This window comes from Xenopus laevis, chromosome 2S, assembly GCF_017654675.1.
Source record: "Xenopus laevis strain J_2021 chromosome 2S, Xenopus_laevis_v10.1, whole genome shotgun sequence".
Classification (NCBI taxonomy): domain Eukaryota; kingdom Metazoa; phylum Chordata; class Amphibia; order Anura; family Pipidae; genus Xenopus; species Xenopus laevis.
The window spans coordinates 35,261,402-35,275,561 of record NC_054374.1 but is presented as its reverse complement, the minus strand read 5'-3'; the positions used below and the strand labels follow the sequence as shown (position 1 = coordinate 35,275,561).

Genomic DNA, 14,160 nt, shown 5'->3' with positions numbered 1-14,160 from the left:
AAAACTGAATCCTCTTTTCAACTTTCAAAAAATAACAGTTTGTAGCGCAATTCAAAGAGAAGTCCTTTTAATATATGGAGAAAAATAAAATGTAATCTTCTTTTTTCTACCAAACTCGACAGGAATTATCACCTCTGTTCATTTTTGACGTCTTGGGACAATTAAAAGCTTTGTGAAACTCTTCAAAATTGCTCATTGCACCGATTACCCTGTCAAGAAAGAGAAAACATAAAAACTATAATCATTTTATAAATGTATAATACACAAAAGCCATGAATATCCTGTAAATTATATCTTTATAAACGGTGAGTTCTGATGTCATCAGTTATAAACGGTGAGTTCTGATGTCATTTCTGTCACATGACTCACTGAAACTTCTGTATTATAATAAATAAAGTACCCCCAGTTGCAAAATATGAGGATATTAGAAGTTCCCTCGGAGTTCCATGACCTGTATAAAAACATTCGGCCTTTGGCCTCGTACTTTTATATGGTCATGAAACTCCTTGGCGACTTATAATATCCTTATATTTTACAAGAGGGGGTACTTTATTCACTATATATCTCTTTGTATAGAATCAGATTAGCAATTGGCCATGTCTCTATTGTACATAAACCATTTATGTTAAAGAAAGATATTGATTTTATGAACTAAAAGTTAATTTCTTAGTTAGGGAAATGCCACATTTATACCCACACCCGGAACTTCTACCTAGGTTTTTGCGAGTAACCCACGGGTACCCGACCCGCTGCAGGACTCTAACACAGAGTTCAAGGGGTAATAAAGTACATGCTTGTACATGCAGCCAATAACTTTGTTATACACCAATAATGATTCTAGAGGGCAATATTATAAATTGTATGTGGGGGTATTGGAATATAATAAAAGTATAATAAACTTAAAAAGCTACTGAGTTAGTGAGTGTAATGGTTAGTGCCACCCTTGAAGCGATATGAGCACAATAGATACATTAAAGCATAAAAGCAATTAATTTGTTCAATTATGCAAAACAATATAATCTAACATTGCACTTGCACTTTGCACACACACTTGTGGTCGTAAACTACCCCTCGGCGCAAAGTATCAAAGTGTGAAATTAGAGCTTACCACAGTAAAATTTCAAAAGTTATGAAATTTTTACTGTAGTGAGGTACACTTCGATTAATCTGCCCCATAATGTTATTCTGCAGAAATTCGAGATTGGTCAGATGGAATTATTGTTTGTCTAAAATAATTTGTATTATCTATGGGGCCCACTAACAATAGAATTGCGATTTTTTTTTGTTTCTTTTTTCCCCCCATGAATCTTAAAAAACTCGTGGTATGGGATCCGTTATATGGAAACCCGTTATCCAGAATGATCCAAATTACAGAAAGGCATTCTCCCATAGACTCCATTTTATTCAAATACTCCAAATTTTTAAAAATTATCTCCTTTTTCTCTGTAATAATTAAACAGTACCTTGTACTTGATCCCAACTAAGATATAATGAATCCGACTCATTCGATAGTCGAAGTACTGTCTCTTTAAAAAATTCTTCGACCCCCTAGTTCGCCACCTTAAACCTACCGAGGCCAATGTTAGCCTATGGGGAAGGTCCCCATAGGCTTCCTAACAACTTTCTGATCGAAGGAATATGCTTCGATCGATGGATTAAAATCCTTCGAAACGTTTGATTCGAAGTATTTAATCGTTCGATCAAACGATAATGTTTTATTATTACAGAGAAAAGCAAAATCATTTTTAAAAATGTGAATTATTTTATTAGAAGTCTATGGAGTCTATAGGGTCTATAATTTGTAACTTTCTGGATAACAGGTTCCCAGATAACAAATCCCATACCTGTTTTGGCACAATATTTAGAAACATGTATACTAGTGAAGGCTAGTATAGTAAAAGTTGTGCCACTAGGTGCTGTATTCTCTGGTACATGTTTTGTCTCATAGATTTATCTATACAAAGACATTTTCTGTTTCATGTTTGTTATCAATATTACCTGAATTGGGGAGGACTATGTACTCCATTCATTATTTGATCTCTTGCAGATTCAATACGGAAGTTGATACATCTCACCTAAAACACAAAGACCACATCAATGAATATCTGTGTTCGTTTAATAAGGCTGTATTGTAAAGATATAGAAGATGCGTGTAATTAAATGAGTTCACATGAGTAAGCAAAAAAGACAAGTCCTAAAGGTGTCTACATTATATACTGAAGAAATAGGATTGGGAAAAACCGCCACTTTTTGTCTTGTGAAAGAACAGAATTTTTCGGATATGGCACCTGAAAAGTCTGAATTTATAGTGAAATTGGAGTAAAAGCTGAAATGTTCAAATTATCGAATGAAACCCAGATTTACTAAAGTGAGAAATGGCCATCGCTAGCGAAAATTCACCAGCAGTCCTATCTGCAGGGACAACAATTCACTAGCGTAAGAGACCGTTGCTAGCACAGTTTCACGCCCAATCACCAGGCACATTTACGCTCAGGCGCAAATTCCCTAAAGTATAAATTTTACAGAACGTTACCTCTTTCGCCAGAGTTTTCTTCATGACCTTAGACCTGGCGAACTTATAAAATGTAGCTACATCCTCCTTAATCTTATGTCAGCGACATCATATCTAGTGATGGGCGAATTTATTCGACAGGCGCGAATTCGTGGCGAATGCCTGCAAAAAAATGGACGGACGCCGGTGCATTTTCGCCAGCGAATTTGCGCCAGCGTCCAAAAAATGGTCGCCGGCATCAAAAACGAGACGCCGGTGCCATTTCACAAATTTTTTGCCGTTTCACGAATTTCGCAGGAAATTCGCAAATTTTTCGGCAACTGAAATGCCCCCAATTCGCCCATCACTAATCATATCGTATGCTGGAAACTTTTTAGGGTGGGCTTATGTCTAGGGCATTAGAGCCCATCCTATTCAAATTGACCTAAGTGTAAGAGTACTAACAATGTTTTGCAAGGCAGAATTGAACTTTAGCGAAAGGTCGCTTAGAAATGCTCACGCTGATGAATTAACGCTAGTGAAACTTCGCCTGCGTTCGGCTGCTGAGGCGCAACTTCGCATTTTAATGAATCAACCCCTAAAGTTGCAAAATCTCAGGTATGAGACCTGTTATCCAGAATAGGGTTTCCGGATAATGTATCTTTCTGTAATTTGGATCTTCATAGCTTAAGTCTGTTAATGGGCTGGTTTCGCTTCTAATAAGGATTAATTAGTTTGGATCAAGTACAAGGTTTTTACAAAAACAATGGATTATTTGGATAAAATAGAGTCTATGGGAGGCAGCCTTTCCATAATTCGGAGCTTTTTGTATAACGGGTTTCCAGATAACGGATCCCATACCTGTAGTATGCTGTGCGTGCATGTATTTGTGTATGTTTTTATATTTTATTATGATGTATTTGGCAAACTGTTTTAGAGGTTAGAGGATCCTAAACCAACATTTTTATATGCATGTGATAGTAACTCAGAAGGCGAACAAAATATATAGTAGATGTTAGGCTGGATGCTGAGATGCAAGACCTGCTTTTTCTTTAGTGGCTTACATGAGCATAACTTATGAAGAAGAGCTGATTATTATTGAAATGTAGGCCAGGAAGAAGCACTTCTTCTTTACCCTTCCTTGAATCTTCAATCCACTTTCTGTATGCCTGAAAAAAAATGTGATAAAATATTAATATTGTAATCACAGACACCCACCCAACTTGCTTGTAGCTAATGCAAAATACCCAACTTACAAACAATAAAAAGTGGAGAACAGGAAGTTATAGATGTCACCACCCAAGAGGCTCTGCATATTTACTGCCTTAGTGATGGGCGAATGTCTCCAGTTTCACCAAAAAATTTGCGAATTTCCCACAAAATGGAGTCTATGCAAGATGACCTGTCTGTAAATCTGAGCTTTCTGGATAATGGGTTTCCAGATAAAAGATACCATAACTGTTTATGGATGTACAAAATTGTATTCATAATATCACATTCAGGGGTTCACGCCATTAAAAATGTCACAAGTTGATTTTTTTATCTTAGGGCTTTAAGTGAAAATGTTTTTCGCCAGGCGCAAATTTGCGGCAAATTTTCTTGTTATAATTCGGCACCAGCAGAAAAATTTTGACACCACGTGCGTTGGCGCCAATTTAGATCCCGGTGACTATTAACGGACGTCCATTGACTTTAATGGGCGCCGGCGTCAACTTTGACGCCGGCGAATTGTTGTTGGTGTCAAAATCGCAGTTTTTTTTGCCAGTTTCGCTAATTTTGCGGGAGATTCATGAAATTCATGGCGAAACGGGACAAATTCGCCCATCACTAGTGTTTAGCTATATTTACAATATTCCCCCCAAAAAAAAACGGTACTGAGCAATGTTCCTCTTGCTTTTGATATGTTCTTGTTTAATCTAAAGAATTATAAGTACAAAAGAAGAAAGAAATACCCGAAAACAAGGACAGAAGGAATTAAAATGAACAAAGGAAGATAATGGGCTTCAAAGCAAAAAAAAAGAAAAAAGAAAGTTTTTAAGAAGGCAAATATTGCAAGTACTTTTATATAAGTACAACTGACACTGGTAATTGTGTGATTTTCTACATTTAAGGTGTTATTTATCAAAGTCTGAATTTATCTCAATATTTTATTCTATGCTTATTTATTATTACATTTTCCTGAAAATTTGCTTTGCGGGAAAAAATCTGATTTTCAAAATTTTTTCAGATTTTTTATCCGATTTTCACAATTTTTTCAAATTTTTCACCCGGAAAACTCAGACTAAGAAACCTATTTGATTGATCTCCCATTGACTTATATGCACCCTCGAGAGGTCTAAGATGTCATATTTTCTGATTCTGACTTTTCCATCCTCTGGGTTTAATAAATTTCGAAAAATTCGTAATTTTTTTAAAGTCCGATTTTATAAAAAAAAACCCACAAATTATTCGTGATTTTTGCATTCAGAGTTTAGTAAATAACCCCCATAGAGTTTTTTGCTTCATCGAATCATTAGAATAAACATTAGGATATAAATACATGATTTTGCATACCCGAAAAGATTCTCTTATTCCTCCATTATCAGCTATGTTTTCTGACAAAGTCTTCGTTCCCTTTACCTACCCAAAAAAAGGAGGATATCAGATAACCATTTTTTAAGTAAGCATATGAAATAAAATTTTCTTATATAAAATATATTTGGCTACTTCGAAAATTCCCTCGAATTCACTTCGACCCTTGATAAATCTGCCCCTAAACGTATAGAGCCCTTTAAAAGTTTACTCACATGCAATCCTACTTGCTTCCAGTAATAATTATTGTACTGGTCCACTATGCATTGGGTTTTGTTTTTGAATCTTTCTTCTGATTCCCTTGTCCACCATGAAAACAAATTACCTTCTTTGTCATATTTCCGACCTTAAATAATAAATAAGGAATCTGCATTTACTATACCATATCTGGGTTAAATATTAAACTATACAGGTATGTATTTTTAGGATTACAATACAACTTTGAATAGTTTCAATTGATTATGAATATAAAGAGGTTTAGGAAAGATGAAATATACATATTGATGATGTTATGAAATATCATGCTGTCCAGTTATAAGCTATAGTGTATGTATAGAGAGAGCACACAAGGAATATTACTGTACATAGTTACTTAGTTAAGTTGGGTTCAAGTTCAACCCCTCCAAATGAAACCCAACATCCATCCACACAAACACATTGACCCCTCCATACACTCACATAAACTATATACTGTATACTCATACACTAAGGGGCATATTTATCAAGGGTCGAATTTCGAATTTGAAAAACTTTGAAATTCAAATTCAAAAAGACCAACCGAAATTAAGTTGAAGTTTTAAAGGCTGAATAAGACCATTTTCAGTCGAATAGGCCGAATCGTACGAATCGAAGTAATAGCGCAATTGATCAAATTCGAATCACAGTTTTCCCCAAAAAAAATTTGATTCTTCAAACTCCACCTATTGACTCCAGGTTCTAGGAAGTCTCCCATAGGCTAAAACAGCAATTCAGCAGGTTTTAGATGGCGAAAGGTCGAAGTTAAATTTTTAAAGAGACAGATATTTTAGGCCTTTGACAAAGCCTGTGATATGCAGGTGAAACGTGCGTCAGGCGCATTTTAGAATTGTTAGGCAGGGGGGCTGAATCTACAAAGAATCTTTGGGCTACCGCTTCACAGCAGAAACGGGTGGGAAGCTCTGTGGGTGAAGGGGTGGGTTCTCGACTGTGATTTTGTGGCTGGGATAGAATCTTAACCTCCATTCAAATCTAAAACTAATTGAATACGGCTACTTTGGTTGCTTACTTTGGAAAAGGGGAGGGGGCGCTTGAGGGTGAAGGGGTGGTGCACCAGACCTGATTGCGCTTTGTGTTAATCCCTATCTCAGTCTATGGCTTATTAACTGAACTCTGCTGCCTACCAGCACTCGCATGCCAGGGTTGGCAGTTTATGTATTTAATTTACCTGATTTAATTCAGGGTTAATCGACATACAGCCATAATACACTGGCTTCTCTCTCTTTGGCTATGGGAGGGTGTGCTTGAGGGTGAAGGGGTGGTGGATATTTTAAGGCCTAAAAGCCATCATACAAGGTTTACCCCGACTTATGGCTGTTAAATGATTGTATGTGACTTACCAGTATTAACATTTGTAGGCTCGTGGGTTACTCTTTGACATCCCAAACACCCACTGTATGCTGTGTACTTTTTTGCCCATTTGAATTCGGGTTCTTTGCCTCCCTGTCCCCAACCTTATTTTAAACGCTCCTCTGGACTTACGGTTTTAATTTATTTATTAAAAGTTAAGTTTTATTGTTCCTTGAGTCCTCGGATTTAAAGATGGGGTGGTGCAACTTTAAGGGTTAATCTTTTTCTCTTTTGTGCTACTATTTATCCATATAACCCTGCACACCATTTGTCTGTTTCTCTTTGATTTAGGGGTGGTGCTCCCTTATTCAGGCTTACTTACATTGTTTAAAAAATTATTCAACCCCCTAGTTCGCCACCTAAAACCTACCGAGGCCAATGTTAGCCTATGGGGAAGGTCCCCATAGGCTTCCTAACAATTTTCTGATCGAAGGAAAATCCTTTGATCGATGGATTAAAATCCTTTGAGCGTTCGATCGTAGGAATAGCGCTAAATCATTCGACTTCGATATTCGAAGGATTTCAATTCGGCAGTCGAATATCGAGGGTTAATTAACCCTCGATATTTGACCCTAGGTAAACCTGCTCCTTAAAGTCATTAACAGAATCAGCCATCACAACATCATCCGGCAGTGCATTCCACAACCTCATTGCCCTCACTGTGAAAAAACACCTACGTGGCTTCTAAAAAAACTTCTTTACATCTAATGCCATATTATTTTCTGAATATTTTTTTTCAGGGATTTTAAAACTGGGGTCACAAGGACAGATGAATTCAGTCTTTTTGGCAAAGTTTTGACCATGCAGTCCAGTGTACAGGACAGAACAAACAAAATTCTAAATCTCTAAATTATTAAATATGTTAGTAAAATTCAACAGATGACCATCTTGGTACATACAGTATCATCAACAGAATGGATTACTACACCACATGCATGATCCAGTTTTTCACCTGCCATAAGATCAGGCACAACTTGCTAATAATTTGCTCAGTTGCCTTTAAAGGGGAATTAAAGTCTAAAATAGAATAATGTTAGAAGTGCTGTATTTTGTATATTAAACATAAACATGAACTTACTGCACCAGAAGCCTAATTAAACAAATTATTCATATTTTTAATGTTGGCCACAGGGGGTAAGGATCTTGTAACTTTTGTTAAACATTTTTGCAAGACCAAAACCACGCACATGCTTAGTTTGGTCTGAGCTTCAGTTGGGAGGTTAAGCTTAAGGATCATCATAAATTATCAAAACAGTACAAGTAAAATAATTTCTGCTGTAGAAGCCGATACTGATAAATAATGAGAATATGCAGACTGCACTGGGTCTGCGGATACAGATCTCTACACAGTCGCCGTTTGCTTTATAGGGAAACAAACAAAGCTGCTTGAGGTCAGGGAAGTAAGGTGGGGGGCTCCCCCTGCTGTTTGAAAGTTTGATTGTTTCCCTGCAGAGCAGTTAGGGACAGTCTGAAGTTTCCTATCTGCAGCTGTGCAGCAAGTAAAACGAAGGGGGAATTTCACTGCATACAGTCAGGTTTATTATAAAAACGGTACACATTTTTTAATCAAAGTATATCGGAGATAGGTTTCTTTTCCATTAAAGAAAGTAAAAATGGGATTTTATTTTTTTGCCTTTACATCCTCTTTAAGCAGCACAGGACTTGTGTATTTAGCAAGATGGTCAGTGCATTTGGCAAAGGCATTCATGTCGGGGCTTCAATTACATTCTGGAGACTAAATGAACACAGCTCAGTACTCTGTATATTTGTGGACCAAAAAAAAATGATATATTTATAAAAATAGATATACCATTGCTGTCAAATCCATGCGTGAACTCATGCCCAACAATTACTCCTATTGCGCCATAGCTCAGTGATCTAAAAGATTATAAAACAATTTATAAATCCATATACAGTACATACAACAAGAAAAAATACATGCAAATATTTAACATCCTCAGTTTTTTGTTAATAAAAAGTCACAATCCTTGGTATCATTCAGCTTCTGATCATGATCCTGCTAGGATTTAGTTTTTAATTATTCATTTTCTTGAAGCTGCACAGGAATATCAAAGATGAAATTGGATCATCAGGTTGCCAGTTCTAATCAGCCAAACTGTGTATATTGGCAAATGCTTAGCACCGATGTGTATGAGTTCATTTAGCATTTTATCTACAGACTGGTGGCTATGGGATTCCAGGAGCCAATAGAAGAAATCGAAAAAAACAAATATGTGTTTGAAACTATCACTTATTTATTAAAGGGAAAACAAGACAGCGCAAGAAGATCATACATTTAAATGTGACAATTTGGGACCTTGTCTTTTCTAGATAATGAATTTTTCTGTAGTTTAATACCTTAAAGGGTTTGTTCACTGTTGAGTTAACTAAAGGGCAGATTTATCAAGGGTCGAAGTGAAAATTCGAATGAAAAAAAAAAATTGAATTTCGAGCTAATTTTTGTGTATTTCGATTAGGGAATAGTCCAAATTCAATTCAAATTTGAAAAATATTTGAAAATTGGTATATATTAATTTACATAATATATGTACAGTCTTTTTGAAAATTCGACTTCGACCATTCGCCATCCAAAATCTGCCGAATTGCTATTTTAGCCTATGGGGGACCTCCTAGAACCAACTTGGAGTCAATTGGTGGACTTTCAAAAATCAAAGGTTTTATTTGGAAAAACTTTGAATTGAATTCGATCGAATGCACTGTTACTTCGATTTGTACAATTCGAATATGAACGAAAACGGCCTATTCACCCAAAAAAAGCTTAGATTTTTTGATTAATTTCGGTTGGTCTTTTTTTATTCGAATTTCGAAATTATAGCAGTTACAATTACTCCCTTGATAAATCTGCCCCTAAGTATGATGTACAGAGTGATATTCTGAGAAAATTTGCTTTGCTTTTTGTGGTTTTTGAGTTATTTAGCTTTTTATTCAGCAATCTTATTGCTAGGGCCCAGATTACCCTAGCAACCATGCACTGATTTGAATACAATACTGTAGTATGAATAGGAGAGGGTCAGAAAAGACAGATGAGAAATCAAATGTAGCAGTAACACTACCCATGTGTAGCCTTACAGAGTATTTGTTTTTACATGGGGTCAGTGACCCCCATTTGAAAGCTGGAAAGAGTCAGAAGAAGATGGCAAATAATTTTAAAAATGCTAAAAATAAATAAATAATGAAGACCAATTGGAAAGTTTCTTAGAATTAGCAATTCTATAACATACTAGGGGGTACATTTACTTAGGGTCGAATATCAAGGGTTAATTAACCGTCGATATTTGACCGTCTAAGTAAAATCCTTCGACTTCGAATATCGAAGTCGAAGGATTTCCGCAAATACTTCGATCTAACGTTTGAAGGAAAAATCGCTTGTTCGAACGATTTTCCTTCGATCAGAAATTTGTTAGGAAGCCTTCCCCAAAGGCTAACATTGATGTTCGGTAGGTTTTAGTTGGCGAAGAAGGGAGTCAAAGTTTTTTTTAAAGAGACAGTACTTCGACTATCGAATGGTCGAATAGTCGAACGATTTTTACTTCAAATCGTTCGATTCGAAGTCATAGTTGAAGGTCGAAGTAGCCAATTCGATGGTCAAAGTAGCCAAAAAAAAATGTTCGAAATTCGAAGTATTTTTTCTTCTATTCCTTCACTCGAGCTAAGTAAATGTGCCCCTAAAAGTCAACTTAATGGTGAACCACCCATTTAAGTCTGCTATAAAAAAAATTATACACTTAATAAACCGAAGAACATTGTTTTGCCACCAGTGTGGGTTTATGTAGCTTAGTTACTGTCAAGTATAAGCTACTGTTTTATTATTACAGAGAGTAAGGAAATAATAAGGAAAATTTACAATTATTTGCTTACAGTATGGAAGATGGCCTTCCCATAATTTGCAACTTTGTGGATAACAGACTTCTGGATTAAGTACAATATACCTATACTTTTGTTCTAGTGACACTTATTAAATATTGTTTTAATGGATTTGATGGATAAAATAAACAATATACCCTCTAAAACACCTTTGGTGTATATATTATAGAAATAGTCAGGATATGTATTTCCTAATATACATATGGCAATAACACTTTCAGAAGTACAGTAATAAGGACATTTTTTCCCCCAAATTAGCATTTTTCCTGCTGATAGACCATTAGTATTTAATGTGTTCCCAGCAGTAGGCAGAGCTGTTCTGGTAAATAACTACGCACACACACAAAATATTAAAGAGAGCATGATATACCCTTTAATAAATGAACCACATCAATGTTATTACTGTTAATTTTCCTTAAGTTAAACATAAGGAATAAGAGAGAGAGTTTAAAAGACCAGAGTATTTTGTTTTACGCATACAGTAAATGGAAAACTGAAAAACTGTCTCATTAAGTCTTTGATGCAAAATGTTGTGACTGACAGAATTCTAAAATAAGGGACACTGAATTTTAGCTCTGTGTTACTGCAGGCATAGACAGGTCTGCACACTTTTTAAACAGTATTATGCTAATAAGGAACAATTTACTTTATAATGGATTGTTAAGGATGGATTTCTAATAAAAAGGCAAGCATATTTTTTCTTTGTAAAAGAAGAATGAGTAAAACATCAAGACATTAAAACTTTAAGATATTAAGACATTAAAACATTAAACATTATTTATCAAAATCCACATTTTTTCAAACTAGAATCCACAATTTGATCTTATTTATTAATTAAAAAGCTTGATTTAAGAGTTTGGAAGTTTTTTCACGAATTGCTTGATTTTTTTGTGCTTTTTCCCAAAAAGATTGAATTTTTTCAAAGATTTTGCCTTAAAAGGACGGATTTTCAGGCTAATTCCAGCGCAGACCACAGAACCTTCAAAAGTATAGGCACCTCTGCCATTGACTTAAACACAACCTCGGCATATCCGAGACAGCGGACTTTCGGATTCGGCTTCTTGCTGCATAGGGCTTTAAGAAATCTCCAAAAATTCGAGTTAAAACCCCCCCCCCCAAAAAAATGTTAGTCTTGCCCCAAAAAGTCAGACCAGAGTTTAGAAAATAACCCTCTATTAAAGGGACCATCATTTTAAGCTACAGCTACATATATTTAAAAGGCTCATATAAGAGCAATATATAATTCATAGATGATCAGTTGGTGTGTCAGTGTTGTATGTTGAGGATCTAGGATGATTATTAAAAACTACAATTTGGGTCTTGTTGTAGTAATTAACATTTTCCAGAACAAGAGTTGAGAAACACAGAGGGCCCTAGGCCATATTAACAATAAATATTAGTGCAATGTGAATAGCTGCACCCCTTTATCTTTTCCTTGCCACACACTTGGGGGCAGATTTATCAAGGGTCGAATTTCGAAGTGAAAAATACTTCGAAATTCGATCATCAAATAGAATCCTCCGACATTCGAAGTCGGAGGATTTTATTCATCGTACGATCGTATTCCGATCGTACTATTTGAACAATTTTATCGTATAATCGTATGATTTTCCTTCGAAAATAAAAATCTTAGAAAATTGCTGTGGAAGATCCCCATAGGCTAACATATCACTTCGGCAGGTTTAATTTGGCGAAGTATTGAAGTTGAAGTTTTTTTAAAGAGACAGTACTTAGATTATCCAATGGTCGAATAGTCGAACGATTTTTACTTCAAATCGAAGTAAATTCGAAGTTGAAATATCCTATTCGATGGTTGAAGTATCCAAAAATTACTTCGAATTTCGAATTTTTTTACTTAGAAAATTCCCTCGAATTCACTTCGACCCTTGATAAATCTGCCCCTTGTAGTTGAATTTTGTTAGACATGAATTTAGCTACAAGGACTGCAGGTAATGCAACTGCAACCTGAGCCATAATGGGGGCCTATGGGCACAAACAATAATGGGATGTTTTCCTAAAAGAAAATATATGGTGTCATTTTATAGGTTTACAATTTACAGCAAACTCAAAATTGATGGAATGTACTCTTTTTTTTCTCTTAGTAGACATTTTTGTTACTGGAATTCTTATGATTACATTCAACACATTTCCATCAGCGGCAGAGGGGTAATATGGAATGCCTTTAAACCAAGTGTGACAAAATGAATATATCTCACCAAAAATGGCCCAAATACATGGCCCTGTGTATTCTGCCTTTATGCCAGCAAAATAATATCACTTCCAGCTGTCCCCCATTTTGGTTGGCCAGTCCAAAATTGCTGAACTGAAAAGCGGGTTGCACTTACCTGAAAGTTGGAAGCATTTGGGGAGAATGTCTGGTCATACCAAGCAGATAAGGATCTTTACTTTATATTTCCTTGGACTTTTGTGTAGGTATACTGTTTTAAATGTCCCTGCTTACTGTATATATATGGTCTGAATAGATATATTAATTTCCATACCGTGGATACTGTGCTCCCCAGAAGAAAGGCTTTTGAAGTTCTCCTGCTGGAAATCCTACAAGGATGAAATGCAGGTACACAAATCACAATAAATAAGTCTAATTATAAGGGAATGAAAACATGAATGTCTTTCTTCATCTCAATCTATCACTTATCTTACCTAACATCATCTATTAAAGAAAAAGTACCTGAGAATATCAAGGTCATTTGACAGATGCAGATATGTAATTGAAACATTTTGAATAGCCTCTGCGGATAAATGTGCATTGCTACAGTGAAAAACTGGACATACTGTATAATAACACAGGCAAAGCTAAGGTTAAGGTAAATTATTCTGCATAAGAAGTGACTCCTACTGTTTTATCTGTCCATTTCGTTTTTTTTTGTTTTGAAAGTAAAAAAAAGAAAATGGAAATCAGTTCATGTACAGATTTCATAGTGTGGTATATTGTCTTGCTTGCTTTAAAGTGGACCCGTCACCCAGACATAAAAATCTGTATAATAAAAGTCCTTCTTAAATTAAATATGAAATCCAATTTATTTTTTTATTAAAGCATTCATAGCTGTTGTAAACTCATTTAAAAATATCAGCTGTCAATCAAGTATTGCCTACCCCTCCTCTATGCCTAGGCATAGAGGCGGGGCAAGCAATTACTTTCACTTTCCATTCAGCACTTCCTAGATGTCACCGCTCTCCCTACATTCCCCCAGCTCTCTTAACGATTTAATTGTGTAACCAGGGCATGGGGTTGGACATTGGGTCCCTGTCCCCTGGAGCACAAACAAGATTCTGAGATGATGCAAGGCTTGCCTTAATAACAGTGTCCACAAAATGGCTCCTTCCTGGTGGCTATAATTATGAGTTCCCAGACTGATGGAAACAAGATTCAAATAATTTATACAGTGTAATTAAAGTTCATTTTGCTTGACTAACATTATAAAATAGGATTTGGATAATTTTGTTTGGGTGACGGGTCCCCTTTAATTCTGAGAATGAAGCATAAGAATTATCATGCAATAATTGCAGGGTCACTGGCACCTTGATACTTGCAACTTGACTTGACTCTTGATCCACTAGTAAGGTAAAGATAAGAACACTGTTAAAAT

The 14,160-nt window shown here is 35.7% G+C and overlaps 1 protein-coding gene across 2 annotated transcripts in view; it reads right to left on the bottom strand.

The window, feature by feature from the left end:
- The window catches only part of phex.S (phosphate regulating endopeptidase homolog X-linked S homeolog), a 125,652-nt gene continuing 111,492 nt past the window's right edge, over positions 1-14,160 (bottom strand). Inside the window, exons 16-22 of one of the 2 annotated variants that reach the window (XR_005965763.1) lie at positions 13,054-13,108; positions 8,478-8,545; positions 5,278-5,408; positions 5,045-5,110; positions 3,627-3,660; positions 1,999-2,075; positions 1-209 (exon numbers count right to left, since the gene is read on the bottom strand). Coding sequence is in view for 1 of the 2 variants with exons in the window: in XM_018249081.2 (XP_018104570.1) it covers positions 107-209; positions 1,999-2,075; positions 3,556-3,660; positions 5,045-5,110; positions 5,278-5,408; positions 8,478-8,545; positions 13,054-13,108 (605 nt within the window). In the remaining variant the exon portion in view is untranslated. Of the gene's footprint in view, positions 210-1,998; positions 2,076-3,555; positions 3,661-5,044; positions 5,111-5,277; positions 5,409-8,477; positions 8,546-13,053; positions 13,109-14,160 lie in introns of both variants that reach the window. The other variant, XM_018249081.2, reaches the window with a different exon arrangement.